This window comes from Anarhichas minor, unplaced genomic scaffold (assembly GCF_050575085.1).
Source record: "Anarhichas minor isolate MPS153535 unplaced genomic scaffold, ASM5057508v1 ptg000030l, whole genome shotgun sequence".
In the NCBI taxonomy this organism is placed as follows: Eukaryota; Metazoa; Chordata; class Actinopteri; order Perciformes; family Anarhichadidae; genus Anarhichas; species Anarhichas minor.
In genome coordinates this window covers 10,623,342-10,639,684 of record NW_027466476.1, presented here as the reverse complement: position 1 = coordinate 10,639,684, position 16,343 = coordinate 10,623,342, and the positions used below count along the sequence as shown (strand labels likewise).

General features: G+C 40.3%; 1 protein-coding gene across 3 annotated transcripts in view; it reads left to right on the top strand.

Moving 5' to 3' along the window:
- The first annotated feature begins 4,768 nt into the window (after positions 1-4,768).
- Positions 4,769-16,343, top strand: part of slc4a4a (solute carrier family 4 member 4a) — a 50,221-nt gene continuing 38,646 nt past the window's right edge. For 2 of the 3 annotated variants that reach the window (XM_076104745.1, XM_076104744.1), the window contains exons 1-2: positions 4,769-4,785; positions 9,553-9,626. In XM_076104745.1, coding sequence (XP_075960860.1) covers positions 4,769-4,785; positions 9,553-9,626 — 91 coding nt within the window. Of the gene's footprint in view, positions 4,786-8,590; positions 9,627-16,343 lie in introns of those variants that run through there. The other variant, XM_076104743.1, reaches the window with a different exon arrangement.

Genomic DNA, 16,343 nt, shown 5'->3' with positions numbered 1-16,343 from the left:
CTGAAGGCATAAGCACATGACAGCAATATTTTACTTTTGACAATGGCATGATGTTCAGGTAAAAGTGTAGTTTTAGCTTTCGTCAGAAAAGAGGTCTTGTCTGACAGAAAGTGTTAAAATGGCCTCTATGATAAATTGTATAATTCTAGTCAAGTGTGTAAAGATGCTCAGCCCGAATGGCTTATAAGACCACGAAAGGTGATACATTACCACATAGCTTTACATTGTGAATATTCAATTTCATAATCATCTGTGAGAAAGAAATCATATGTTTGCAATGTTGGTTTTATTACATAAACATATTTGAGTTTATCTCCAATAACTGTCGTTGTTTATTGATTATCTATTCATCTACAGGGGGCAGTTTACTGTAGGTTCTCTACATCTGATATTCAGATCATTAATATAGCAGCAAACCACTATTCGTACTGAAAAGTGGAGTAATGTCTATCTAACGCAGTGGGCCATATAACGCCAGAAGCGTAGCGCCCACCCTCCGGTTCCCCCTCAGGTAAACACTGTTTACTCTGTCAGCACTGTTAGCGCTGTTGGCCGTAACCATGTCGAGAGCCCCACTGGTTTGCTAATGACAGCTGATAACGCCATGCTAACCCACCCTCCGGTTCCCCCCCAGGTTACACTGTTCCGCAATGTTTCCGTTCTTTGCACTGTTAGCACTGTTAGCTCCTAGCCGCCGGCTTAGCCGTCACTATATTTGAGAGCCGCGTGGAAGCAATATAAATCTGAATTTTAAATTTAACACCTAAATTGAATTACGTTTCCTGGAACAATTTCACATCAAAGCATGAGCTGGCACAAAGTGTTGTTTATCTTGAGGTCTCACAAAAAATACAGTTGCAGCAGTGAAACCCGACATGTCACAAAAGATAATCAAAATGGGAACAATTTATCCAAATATCCCAATACTCACGATGTATCTGTGACGTCTTTGAATGTAAATACGAAAACATAAACCTGATTAATAGAAAATAAAGACTTCATCACAGTATCTGTGTGAAATAATCGAATAAAATATCTTTTTAGTGAATTTCCCATCAGACATATACAACTTGTTTTAAAACACATACGTTTGATGCACAGGACTTTTTAACTTATTTACAAAGATATTTATTTTAGATGATTTACAGATATCAAAACAGTATCAAATTCAGGTTAGAAGGTGTAGACAGACAATAAAACCACATGGCGGCAGGAGTCCCTCTGCAGGCTGTGTTTTGGCAACAGACCCTAGTTTTCCAAAAAGTATCAGGTATCGGCACGCGTCTAATGACACCATAAACATTAAACATCCCAAGCAAGAAATGTTTAAACTTGATCTTAGTTAAATGTTACTCTCTAGTGTACTGAATATAATCCAGTCTAAGTGTGACAAACATGTGCTCAGTTTCGGTGTTAGAATAAAATGTTACACAGCAACCAATGTTAGTCTGCAGGCGTTCAAAGAGCTGCCAAGAATTCTCAGTCGAGTGAAAAAACATGTCGAGTCTGCGTGTCACATAATATCAAATGCAAAGTTTCTTGCTTTTGTAAAACTGAACAATAATGCCATCACTGCATGCTTCTTTTCAAGCGCAGCCTTTCTGATTTTGAAAAGTACTTTTCTGAACTCATCTGGATGATTTGGGTGAAAACGTGTGAATATGAACTAGATATGAAAAAGTGTGCAAAATCACAATAAAAGTCAAATCGCAGCTCAATGCAGTGACCTGCGTTCCAGCTGTTATGCATTACAAATACATTATTTTTTAAACTATTTTGCACACATTATGGTATTAATATGCTGATTATTTTCTCCATTAATTGATAGATTATTTGCTTTTTATAAAATTTGAAAAACAATGACAAACTCTGACACAGTTACTGTACCTAGAGCCTGAAGTGACATCATCATTAAAAATAAATTAAAATAAATTAAAATAGGCTAAATAAAAGTCAATCTTCACATTATGGAAATACTAGAAACATGAAACGTTTTTGCATGAAAAAATGACTGCCTGAAAAATTATTTTCTTACTGCTGTACTTGTACATTTTAAAGTAGCTGGATGTGTAGCCTACCTAGCTAACATGCTTGAAGTGCGCATGCGTTAACCGTTAATTCAGTTCGGTTTTAGAGAAATAAATTGTGAATAATATTAGTCTAACTTTGATTCTAAACGTGTTACTTTACTGTAAAAACTGGCACAAGCAGCTCACGTTCCACGACAGTTATTCATTGGATGTCGAGAAAGCCTCATCACTGCTAACATAACTTTTGCCATTTAATGGTCAGTATATTAACTGAAGTATGCTCACCATCATTTACAACACAGACGGGACTAATGATATTTTATTAATAACACAAGCTACTTACTACATAGCGAGCAGTGCTTGTGGAGAGTAACAGGTGTATTTTAAAAGTTTTCTTAATTAATTAAAAGTGATCAGTGCAGAAAATAATAACAATTAAAAAAGCATTTACATTGTGTTTGGTCACAACCATTAGCTGGTCTTTTTTATTTGTATGTGACAGGTTTATTTTCCTGTTTTTCAGTAAAGGTTAACTTCACCTGAAAGAGTTAATGAGTCTTTTCAAAACCACTTTGAACCTGTTGTGGAGTGATGATCTCAAAGGGGCGTGCTGGAGCTAAAAACATGGCTTTCTTATTTCCTGGAAGACTTTGCAGCTAAAGCTGAAGTTTGAGTGTTTCATCCCAAAATGTGTGATGGATGGAAACTTAATACAAACACAAAGCAAAGAGGGTGCAGACAATGAACGGTCTACACTTGTTCTTTTCTTTTTTTTAAGAACGAACTTCACATGCTTTATAAAACTCTTCTAAATCCCTCTAATAGAAAGTCAGAGAGCTTGTGGATAATTGGAGATTTGGGCTGAATAAATCCGCAAACCTTGAGTTGGGCCTAATCCTTGAAAGGAAATAAGAAGAGGGAAGAGAATGGACCAACGTCTACTTAACTTTGCTTATAAGCACTTGAATGTGTGCTGTAAAAATCTTCTCTCAATAGATCTTTGAGTTGTATCTTTTACAAAATAGATCATCCTTGAAGTCTCTGTGATCTGATGGTGGGTTTAAGAAAGCGAGAAGATGATACATAAGATAAGATAAGATAATCCGTGATTAGTCCCGCAGTGGGGACATTCACAGGATCACAGCAGCAAAGTGGACAGTGCACACAAGATTAAAACCATTTGTCTTTTATTTTGTATGTTTAAATCATGACAGATTTTCTTTTATTACAAATTGAGGGATTCTTTTAAGTCACTTATCTTCAGCTGATTTCTGTTTCACCTGTTACATTTAATATAACATAACAGGCCACTGTTGTGTGTGGTATGACTGTAATGACAAGCTGATCTTTCCACGTTACCTCCAACAGATGGCGCTGTAGATTACATAATTCACAAATAAAATAAATAAATAAACAATCCCAGCAAGTGTTTCTAAAAAATACACTGCAACAATCCTGCAGAACATTGTAGAGAGATGCTGGATGAATATCCCCGAAGAACTATGATATCTTTATGGACAAAATATACAAAAGTCAGAAGTTTTTACATAACAAATACATAAACAAGAATTTGCTTATTTTATCAGCCTGATATTTTTTTTTTATTGATTTTATCTTAACAAAACTACAAAAACTAACTCATTGTTTATGTTTTGAATAACGTCCACAGATTGGTGACTTCACGTTGAACAATGACTTGGTTCAACAATGGGTGGTGGTGGCGGTGGGTTGGTGGTGGGGGGGGGGCTGATAAAGTGATGATGGTGCAGCGGTGGAGCAGTTTGACCTCCCACCGGAGGAGTGGCGTTGACAGAAGGATGGTCCAGCAGATAGAGGCGGCAGCATGCTGAGCGCAGTCGCCGCGCGACGCCTCATTCAAACTTCCCCGAGAGCTGTGGAAGGAGACTTCTTCACCTTCACGTGCACACAGCGGCCGGTGACACAACCGGAGCCAGGCACACAGGACCTACAGCGGTGAGGACTTCGCTCTTGCGCCACCTCGGAAGTGCATTTCTTCCACCAGGCCCTCGTGTGTGAGTGTGAGTGTGCGCGTGTGTCAAGAGGCGTCTTGAGCATAAATCACCGGAATATTATTCCGGTTCACGTCCCTGCAGCGTGTGTCACCGGTTCCTTCAGGACTTCAGCCACTTTCTATCGCGCTTTATGTCACTTAAAAAAAAAAAGAAGCTTTTCGAGTGCTGCTCTAAAGTTGTATTGGAGCTATTTGTCATCGATTGAAGGGTGGCTCGTGCGTAAATGTGCAGCGCGAGTGCGTTTTGTTTTGGTTAAGCGGCTCGTTGGGCCAGTTAATGTGATTTATGATGGTGCCGTTTACTATTCGCTGCCAAAGCCACTGCATCAGGTTATGAAGTCTGCTGTTCAGTAAAGTGATCACAGGATTAACATTGTTATTGCAATTGTTACACTTGTTGTATTTCTCCTTGTTAAAGTGATCTCCTCTGTTTCTCCTGTGATAACATTTAGCTGCATTGTGTTTTTAAATCATTTGATTTTGGACCTTACAGCAGACCCATAATAAGTCTAACTGATAATATCCTTAATTACTCTTCCCCGGTGTTATTGTTGTTCCTTTCAGTCAAAGCTCTTTGGTTGTGAAAGACACTGTAGTGCAGAAAAATGACCTCCATTTGTTCCCTTTACCAGGTCAAGCATCAGCAGGGTGATCCGCTCTGCTCAGCACATTCACTAAGGAGATTTATCACACGCAACCTGAAGAGATGAGCAGCGGCAAGAAGTAAGTGACTCCAACGAGCTTTTTACAGGAGTGGTTCTCACTACGCAGAGCTACTTGACCTTTGAAATGAATTTAATTAAGCACACCTGTGTGTAGGCGAGCCTGCAGACGACTACCGGTGCCTAATATAAGGAGTAATAATCGCTTAGAGATCAGGTGCACTTCAGGAACAAGTGGTTAGGTAATGAGGCTGAATGGTTACAACAAGGTGACATTTATGTTTTCAAATACCGCTTTCACACAGTGTGGGCTGGAGCCGAGTGCTGTATTTCAAGTTAGAATAAAATTGAAATCATCTACTTGCCTGAGGAACCCCCCTCTGTATATTCAAACGACACCGGGCTGGACGTTAACAAGCTCCTTAAGGTCATTTAAAGTCTGACCATGTTAACGTTTAAGCAGGGATCTTAGCCCTGGAGGAACACATACCTCAGATAAGATCGCGTGAAGACCAGAGGGGCCCTAAACACACCACCTTTCGTTCCTCTTATGCTGCACAATCACAGCTTCACGATTGAACCGTCTTTATTGGTTCATCTGTGTTTTAAAAGAGGACTGCTACCAAACTGGTCGTTAGATCTGTTAACATTGGGGGCAATCAGTGGCCAAGGTGACACTGCAAAATTGTGACTTTGCGGTTTTTTTTCTCTGCTTGCTGTCAGAAAGTCATCACCAAAACGTTTTTCCCCGACTGATGCAAAAGAAACTCACCTGCAAGAGTTTTAATTCATTCAGTCATCTGGTTCCTGTGTAGTCTCGACTCATTTTTCTGATTTTGAGATACACAACAGGCTCATGTTGAAATATCTGTAAATCTTTTTCGGCTGATGTCCAAAAGTAAAGTGCTGCAAATAGATCCAGAAGGGTGTAAACTGCAGATTTTCAAATTCAGGAAAAAATGAGCCATAATTGCATTTATTGTGTTGGGCAAAATAAAGTCTGTTTGACATTTGTCGTGATGATGTTGGTTACCACAATACCAGGATGTTCAGGCCCAGCTGAACCCTGCTTTTAGTTCCCCATGTGACCCTCAATCGTTTAAAAGTATTCAGTGGGAACTTTTGGTTCGGTTTGTGTGGCAATTACCAAGAAACAAAGCTCTGAATTTCTTCCTCATGCACAGTGAAAACTGCTGTCAGACGAAAGCCCAGCGTGGCTATCATCTAACAAAAACTATACGCATCCTTTTATAGTGCGGAGAGAGCCTTTGAAGTTCAGGGAAATCTGATATCTGATGACATTCTGCCATCGGTGCATGAGGGGCTTCGACTTTACAAACCTGATTGGAGTACAGGATACCGGATACATGACCCGGACACATGTATTCACATCCCACACAACGACTACAGTAGATATTGTATACCATAACAACACAGTCGGGATGCCTTCAGGCGGTTTGACGTTTCCATGCTTTGGACACACAGTTGCCGACTGGAGAACACGCTCACCTCTCCAAACAGATAGTGACTGTAGGCTACATGCAGATTACTGTCGGCTCTTACAAGGACAGGAAGACTGATATGTTATCTGTGAAGTGAAACACAGATAGCAGCTTAAATAGAATCCAGAGTGCAAAGTAACAGCTTGTCTTAAGGTTGTTTGACGGTTTAGCGATTGATAATTAATATGTACATGTCATTAAAATACCGATTTAGAGGATTAGATCCATCTTGAAATACTTTTACACTCTTGAACGCGCAGGTGCTGGTAGTGTAGTTTGCATCCCGTGGTCTCTCTCTGTTCTTTTTTCTATTTTCCTGTTCAACAAGAACATGTTTTGTGCTGCTAAAAGGGATGTCGATTGTAGAAGTGATATTGTTTAGTGTGACTTGTAACAAAGTACACTTTGACTATAGAGAAGAAGTACACTAACAGGTTGTTGAATATAAGGCGAAGTACTCTGCATTGAGGCGGTTTGATAAGCTCATATCAGCAGCCTGTTGATGTTGCATCGTCCGTGTTTGTAGTCCTAAAACTTAACCTGATGCATTTGTGTTAAAGCAATTGCATGCACGCATTATTAAAACACGTGGTAGAATAATCAATCACACATTCACTTGTGGGATCTTATATTTGATTATGCTATTCAAAACTCTGTGAAGAGTTTGTTGGATCGCGAACTGATACTCTCTTCGTTGATTCATAAAACAATATTTAAAGTTGAAGTTTCATCATATTGGTAGAATATCAGAACGTCACAAACCAGAAACTGGGGTCAAAAAACGGACAAAAAAAATGACAAAAGGGTACAATCTGTTTTTATTTCACAAAATAACTCCTGGAATGCACATCCCATCGCCAATAGTTCCCATGCAACAATCACATCACACACGAGGCATAAACCTTTTTCTTCTGCTTGCTGAATTAGTTCACGTAAAGATGTTCTCTTTCTTCTCTGACAACATGTGAAGTTCAGTGTAGAAATTCAACTTGTGTGCAGACATGCGAGGGCGGTCGGCTGAGGCAGAGTGCAGTTTGGCCTGTTATGTCCCTGATTGTTCCATAGGTGGCAATGGAGGAGGTAGGAAGGCCAGTGACGGCAGGACAGCTGGTGAAGTCCAGAGATAAAAAAAGAGCTTCAAACAGCGGCTGAATCATGGTGCTGTTTTAAAAGGCTTCACACGTTGAACCAGAGCGGACAGAGTTACACGTCAAAGTTAAAGCTGGATGAGTTGCTTTTGAGGGATCAATCGGCTGCTGTATTTTAATTTTAGGTTAAAAATGAACGTTTCAGTTGGAACCAAAACTTTCTCCAGAATCTAAAGGTGGCATTTTAATATAGTTTACCCTTTTTTATCCTTTTTATCAAAGACTATAAAATGGGTAATAAGTTCAGCTAAAAGAACTTACTGGTGTCAGTGTGTTCTGGAAATGACAGAAAAACTTGAGCAGCTGTATTTCCAGAATAATTGTAATTCTTTCAACTAAACACAGGAAGAGTTCCAGTGTTATTCTTTCACTTCACAGGTGTTGATTGGAGAGTTGTCTGTCCACACATTAGGTCACAGGTTGGCTGGTCAAAAAAACTGTGTTTAAAAAAAAAAAAAAAACCCAAAACTCTGAATGCCGAGAAGTACTTGTCAAGTTTTTAATTTTTCTCAATTCTAGAAGTAGTGGGATCGTTGCAAACGTGCTTTTCTTCCTGATAAGTTTTTGAAACTAGACACCGATGAACTGAACCCATTAGTGTGTGTGACATGAAGATCATGATGCAGAGACTGTCTCCTCGAGAGCAGGATGCTCGACCAGCTGGAAGAGTTCTGTTGGGCAGCTGACCTCTGACCCCTGTGTCCAGGGTGTCCCCCTGCCGTTATACTGAGCGCACGCCGTCCAGTTCTTTTTGACCTAGAATTAACTAAGTTGGAGAACATTACTGAAAGTATTAAAGATATTATGACACCAAATGTATATCTTCTTAATTCAAGGGATTACCAGACACAGTAACAACATTATGGCTTCATAAAACAAAACATTATCATTATTATAAACGATTGGGCAAAAAACTCTCCAATCAACACTTAACAATCTTCTCCTACTTCTCTCTTAATATTAATAGAACTCATTAATAATATTATTATCAAGCAAGCTCTTATTTTCTGTGGCCAATTCTTACTCAATATAACCGTTGATTTTATAAAAAATTATATATATTTAAGGATTATTATGAACCCTTTAACGAATCTGAAACAAAACAATAAAAGAAATGTTGCGATTGTTTAACTAAACAAACCAATTTGTCTGTGATCCCAATAGGATAAAGCTGGGGTTTAAGTATCTCCAGTATTACTTGTGTGTGTGTGTGTGTGCACGATTACCATGTATGCATGTAAATTAGCTGTTTGTGTGAAAGACTAAAATGATTGGTAGCTGCCTGAGAGTTTATACTGTATTGCCCCCACCGCAAAAACAAACAAACAAACAGAACTTCCTGTCAGCCACGGCGACCAGCCTGAAATAACCACTTTTCAATCCGCTTTGCTGTCTGTTTGTTGGGAAACAGCACGGTTCGTTTGAGGCGCCGAGTCGTCTTGGAGAGCAGCGGAGGCTCCGACACGCCGGCCTGTTGTAGGCTTCTGCGAGTGTTGTCATTTAAGTAAAGCCGGCGTAATCCTGTAAGGGCGGATGAGTAGACAGACATGTGATGCCCCACTTGTTTCTTAGGTGGAGGGGGCGGTGGAGAGGGGGGGCTGGCAGGCATTACCGACCAGATGGAGAGGCTTTGTAGTGGGCGTGGGACTGATTAGACACAACACTGACTGATGCTTTTACAGACCCCCTACCAGTAATACAATACACATCACCTTGATTCAGGTTCTAACGGGTGAACTGTGGGCAGAGACGGATCCAGACCTCGATGGGTTCAAGTCTCAGCCAAGTCTGCGTTTGTTTTTGGTACTTTTTTTTTTTAAGCGTGACCAGCACCAGTCACTCAATTAGCAGCGACTTCCTGCCCTCTCCCTCGCCCCCTTCCGCCAGATTAACTCCGTTCCACCGTACCTAAAGACTGCGCACTTTGCCCTCCTCAAGGACGACACACATTCGCTCACTTGAGGGTGGTTCACTCGCTGAAACGCAGATCTTAAGGTGCTGTCGCAATAGTGTGTGTCCGTCAATGAGTCTTTAATGGGTGGAGATGAGCGCCACCAGCAGCACCAGACTGAGCCCCAGTACAAACTTACTGCAGGTGAACGAGCCGAGGTGCTATGGCTCCACGTTGTCTATGGAGGAGAAGTGTGAGCAGTCTTTCTTCCTCTTTTACTACTACAGGATGGAGGACGAGGCGGTGCTGGACCGGGGGGCGTCCTTACTCAAGCACATCTGTGACGAGGAGGAGGTAGAGGGTAAGTTTACCTGTTCCTGTGACACTAAAATATCTCTGCATGTGATGTAAAAGAAAGTCTTATTTATCTTCCATGTGATGTAGACCGCAAAGCAATAGAAACATGGTGTCTTTATCAATATCTTTTGCAAGGCTTTACTTCTTTATGAAATATTTCCTTCAGTTTGTAAAACGTCAGAAAAGTTCCTGAAGTTCGTCAGACATCACTGAGTTGCCATTTGAGAGTCAAACTATGCAATCTAAAACTCTAAAAGCCTTTTTTTTTTTTTTTTTTTAAATCAGAAGTTTTTATTCTTAAAGGAACTCAGTTCCTCTGAATTGAATTTTGCGTTCTGAGAGAAACAGGAAGGAGCTCGTTCAGCCTTTCAGAGTTTGCCAAACGTGACACTTCCTGCACGTACAGAGTGACACTCACCTGTTTAGCGAGCTGGCATGTGAGAGATGTAGAACACGGGGCATGTCGCCCTGTGTTTACCTCACTAATCCCCCGAAAAACCTACAGGACAACAGAGAGAGGGGGAGAAAAACCTTCAATGTCTGCCTGCTGATAATCTGTAAGGAGTAAAACTAATATAGTAAATGTTCATTTTGTATAAAATTGGCATGTTTATAAATTAAAATTAATGAAATAAGAAATAACTGCAAACATTTGAATTTATCATCATAGAACTGCAGATTTTTATTTGACAAATGAAAATAAATCTAGTTTGTGGGGCAGTGTTCTCCCTTTATAAATAACACAATCAAATAAGGCAATAAGTCTTTATTTTGTGGTTGCTTTAGTATTTTAAAATGTTCTATCCCAGTGTTGTGGAGAGAACCCAGCTCTTCTTAACATTTATCTAGTTTTTCTTTCTTGCAGCCTGTGTATTTTGCGCTGCATTTCTTTAATTACTCTCCTCGCTGCCCATGATGCCTGTTGTTGCCAAGGAGCACGGGTAGCATTACGCGGTGACGACGTTAGCCTGCACCCGACATCACGGGTTTCTTTGGTTCTCGTCCAGCAGATTAAAGCGTCTGGGATGGAGCCAGTTTTAACATCCAAGATCTTCATGGTTTGTTTTGGTTCTTTGGTGGAAGTACTCAAAGTGGTTCCATAAGCAGCCCTTTGTTGGTCTTTTTTTTTTTTGGCCAGAACAAAATGAGAACAAAAACCCAGTTTCATTTTCTCTAAATTACATTTCTGCAAATTTGAGCTCCTTTTCTACAGATCATGTATTTTACATTTTTTGCCAAATATTTCCAATGCATGGTTTAAAGTTTTATATGTATTTTTTTTAGATGTAACTTCTATATCATTACATGCAAAACATGGTTTCCATTCATTTCTGTACAATATGAAACAACAAGTCTCTTAAAACAGGAGTTATATAATCCATCTCAGTGAACAGGAAGTCTGCATTTATTTTAAATTACATTATCAGTGCATAAAGTTTTCAAATCAAACTGTACTAATATTCTGTAGCGCTACGTGATACGAGGATAATATGCGACTAGCGAGTCAAATATCACGATTAACGATAAATAAACTGAGTAAGTCTTTTTATTTGTAAGTACATTGAGAGAAATGCCAATAAACGTGTTTGGCATTCTGCTCTTTTTAATAACTCAAAAAATCCCAGAGTGCAATATCGATGTGTTTATCGCACAAGTTGACATGAAGATTAGAAAACAATTTATTGTGCAGCCCCCCACACAGCGGTAATGTAACTTAAAACAGTTCAAAATGAATGCAGCGTTTATGTGATACGTTGCACATTTTACACCAGCTTGAAAAGCCTGCTAATTACTTTTTGCACTGTATAAAATTGAATGTAAGACAATGGCTCTAAAGAAGGGTTGTCAACACAGTGGCATGGTTTGTTAGCTCTATTTGTAGTAAATGGGCTAAAGCATGCAAAACCACCGGAATGATCCTTTTAAGTAACTTAGTTGTAAACAAGATAAAATACAGAATCAACATTGGAACTTGCACAGCAGAGTCATGCCGGAGGTCAACATTTTGTCAGGTGTCGCCTCAGCCTGACCCCTGCTTCAATCTCTCCCAACTTCCTGTGCGTAACCAGCGTCTCAGCTGTGGCTGCGTGTCCTCGTCTGCCGGCCAAATCTCCTTTTTGGAGTCTCCGCTGAGCTCAGCCTCCTCCCCGCTGCTCGCTCAGAGCCGACAGCCCTCCTCAAAGACTGATATGAAAAAGAACAAAAAGAGATCAGGCAGCTTGACATTTCTTACATTGTACAAGATACAAGTCTGGAAGAGGAGCTTTTAGGCCCAGTGGCCTTGTCTGACACTGATAAGTCTTTGTTTTCACTCAAGCTAAACGTGGTATCTGAACTCTGCGTCACAGCTCAAGATAGACGGTTCTCTTGCTCATCTTGTGTGACCTTAGGTTAAATGTTTGTATTCCGGTGATGTAATTCAAATATTCAAGATATTGCCTGCTGTAGCTGAGGACGAGTAATAATTTATCCTGACAAATGAGCTGTCGACATCTCTACCCCCACTAATCCAACAGTATATATATTCTTTTTAGAGCTGTTTTCTATTAGCATGCTGTCAGTGCTGCGTGGCGTGTTGCCATCCTTCCCTACTGGTCTGGGCAGGTCCCAGCGGCGCGGTTACTTGGGAAACTGGCGGTGGCTTTGCCTCTCCTCAAAAATCTAGTGAGCTAAACAAACCTCCCAGTAAAGACACAAGGATTTTATTTCATTCAGTGTGTGCTCACAGGCCGCTCCAAAAGACGTTCTTCTTCCACGCAAAAAAGAGGAGAGGAAGTCGTTACACAAGCGACTCTGGCAGTGTGCAAATCTCCCTTTCCAGCTCCTTGACTCGACTATTTTTTATTCCTCTTCCACCTCCTTTCTTGTTGCCGTTCAGCCTGTGCAAACGTCTTCACGCTCTGCTTTATTGCTCATCTATCAGCCCTAATAGCACCGCGGTCTTCATTTCTGTCTGTCTCTCCATGTCTCTGTTCTCTGTCATTGTCACTGTACAGCCATCTGCTCCCGGGTCTTGTTGTAATGCCCACTTTCTGTACGTCAAGTCTTTGGTCGACTCTAATGTAACTTAATGAGCCGGTGTGCAAGTAGAAGGTAACAGGATAACACTGGACGTTTATGTTGAGATATTTCTTGAACATAAAGTAACTGCACGATAGGATATCTGATTTGCTTATGTGTCATTATTAAATAGATCTGACAACTAGAGCTTTGAGGTTTGTAGGCTTTTTAATTAAGTGAAGCCAACATGGAAGTGCCAAAAACATATTTCACGTAGCTCGTCGTGGTTCCCAAGTGGACAAAGATTCTCTAGTAAACTGTCTCTGCCAACACTTGGGGAAACAGAACAAGATTAAATCAGTTTACTACATCTCTATTACTTTCTGCTTCTTGACTAGCAGCTGATATAGACTCCGCTGCAAACCTGCAATCTCATAGGCCCCCCCCCTCTTTAAGTGGGTTTACCTCGCTCTCGCCACTACGTGACCAGCAGGACGTTACCCCAACAAAATAAAGTGCTGCCATTCTTATTACTGTGTGAGATGTGTCCCAGTTTAATACCTTCAAGTTGTCGTGTTTACACTGGAAACAGTCAATATGCTCACTAATAACGGGCTGTTCATGTACACTATTCTCCCACAACGCTATTCCTAGAAGGAACGGAGGAGCTGCTCACAGAACATGGAAAGAAATGAAACTATAGCTCCTGGAACGGCACAGTTCAGGCCAACTTCAACCCGTGTAGTCAATTAGAATAAGTGAAAACACCTGTGTGGGTGTGAAGGGCCTTTACAGAAGTTTAGTATCTCCCTAAAATGAAAGGTGTGGTGGGATATTCTGCCTTGACGAGCATTAACAAAGTTTGATCATTGTTTATGTGGTTATGTGAGTTTTAGTGTCATGTGATGGTGTGAATGTTTTCTCTACCGTGACCGTTGTAATGTTTAATTACTGTAATGTTTACAGAGAAAAACGAGCAATTCCTCAATTTTATCTGCTCTTGTGTTCTGACTGAAGTTTCAACAACTTTTGTTGGAGTTTTGTTTCCTGTTTTTCCCTTTTTTCTTCTTGGCCGACACGATGCCGTCAGTGTTTTGTCGGTGGACTATTGATCCAGTGTTTTTACTGTTATCCCCATAAACATGGGAACGGCACCATCTTTGTTGAACCATAAGTCTACTGTGGGTAGCAGCGCTGGTGCGGGTGATGCGGGCCTGGGAGTTACCAAAACAGACGCGTGGACTGAAGAAAGTGGAAAATAATCGCTGAATACGTGTTTTTATTTTTATGTATTTTATATTTAACCTTTTATTTAGCCAGGATAATCCCATTAAGGTTTCAAATCTCATTTCCGTGTGGGTCCTGGCCAAGATGGCGCACAAATACCCAAATTTACTTAAAAAACTTAAAAGTTAAAAACAATATAAAAACACAATATAAAAACACAACGTAAAAGAGACAATGGACCAAAAAATTGTCAGTCAGTTTCAGGACAAGTGCATTCAGTGCTCAAATGACCCTTAATCCAGTTTTATAAACTTGCATGCTCGTGAGATAATCTAGTTTAAAGGGACTCTGTAGCTCACACCAAGATGAGGTCCGAAAACTGAATAAATACTGATGTACATAAATTATCTCCATGATCAGAGGTTGCAGCCACTTCTTAGTAGCGAACATAGATAAGGATGCAGTTTGTATATCTATATTATATCTTTAACTTATTTGAAACATAAATGTATTTTAACACTTTATTTTAAGCTACTTGCGTGTTTTCAATGTGTTTCTCTGTAGTTTTGTGAGAACGTTCAGTCACAACAACAATGTTACAAGCTGATGTCTGCTTTCCAAAGGCTAATATGTGTTCAGTGGTTTGTTTTAATTTCACTCTGTGAAACAAACGACCGTAGTCAGAAAAGCCTCTGATTTACAGTATCCCTTCACGTCTTTAGGTGAGACTCCTCCCCCTGATGCTCGGTATACGTCGGTGTCAGTGAACTTAGATGAACCCCAAAAAAGAAACAAAAACGAGGCCTTGTGGTACGAGGGAATAATGAACGCTGTTGTGCTTCAAGAGAGATCATTGTTTGCTTGTTGAGGGGTTCAGTCACTTCCTGGTTGGGTCATGTGCTGTGCTTGGCTCAGCGCTGCCCGACGTTTGACACTGATCGCATTGAGCCTTTTGTTTCAGGAAGACTTTTGATGTTTTCCCCTGAAAGGTTGCTTTTTATAGCCTTCCTCTGCTTAGGAAGGAGAAACTTGAGAAATGTGGTCTAGGTTTTAATTCAAATTCAACAGCACCACAAACTACAGCCTCCAAAATGAAGAAAAGGTTGAATCAACACCTCTTTTAAAACGGTTGCATACATAAAGTGAATATTATTATAGGGTGACCACATTTTCAAACCAAACCAGGACTCTTAAGTGAACCGCGCGTTCATGCACGCGCACATGTATGCGTTTATGCAGGCACTATAGGTGTTTTCATTAAGATGAGGGACAATTATTTCAGCTCACAGCACACTTACTGAGGGCACCTTTCAACACCATGGACAGCTCCTCAGCAGACACAAAACGTATGTTTCGTCTCCCAAAATCCACCAAAACAGGAGTTTATTTAAAAACGGTATAATAACACTAGTAAACACAAAGATTGCGTTGGTGTAGTATACTTATTGATTTGTGTCTGTACTAATACCTTTTAAAAGCTAAACAATAGGTATTTGTCAGTGTGCGCAGGCCACATGGCAGACTCTCTGCAGCTATTGTATATGGCTGTGTGGCCGTCTTAAATATGATCTTTTGTGTCCCCAGTTCCACCGTTCTCTAGCAGTGTGTGCAGAACGCAACTTTTCCATTGCTGGGTACTTTATGAAGGAGCCTCCTGGAGCTCTTTAGAAAAGATGACGGCTAACTGTACTAACGGGTTCTGTCAGAAAGACGACAACACATTGATTTATTTATTGGCACACATGCCAACAAATTCAGATGTGTGGTGCGTTTATGTTTTATATAGTTATGGTTATATGAGTTAGGTAATCATGAGTATGACTAAATGTGATGAACGTCAATATATGTGCTGAAAAATTCTATTTTGATTTTGGTGAAAACCAGGACAGTTACCAGTTTTAGTGTCAGAAACGTCTTCGTCCACAGAAATTTGACAAACCACACAAGCTGCACAATCCATGTCTTCTCTGTCCATCATCATGTGCTTCAGATCTTTGCTATTGTTTTGCTTTGTGTAAACACACCAACACAGTGTATCACTCAGGCCTGTGTGGATTAAATTCCACACCTACACTACTACAAAGTTAAGTGAGTGAAGGATAAATGCTCTGAATCAGATGTCTTACTGCAGCCAAATGACCAGCAGTTTTGAAAATATGACGTATTACATGTTTGCATGAAATCCCTGTCCATCAGAATGACTGGCTGTTAGCAAACAGTCTGGTGTGCTTGGCATTATCGACACTAAACCTCCGAACATGTAAAACTGAACGTCCTGTTGATATGGTGCCAACAAGGAGGAAGTCATGCAAGCAGTTATGGCGTCTTCGCTGCTGCGTCCTACTTCTTTTTCTGTCCAAATATTTGTTTTGACAGTGTACTGCGACCTCTAACTCCGCTCAGAATGTGAGAATGTTCCCTGTTTGAACTGAATTGAGATGTGTTCAGGGTTGGGTTTGGGTCTTGTTGTATTTGACGTATTTTGCAGCACTGC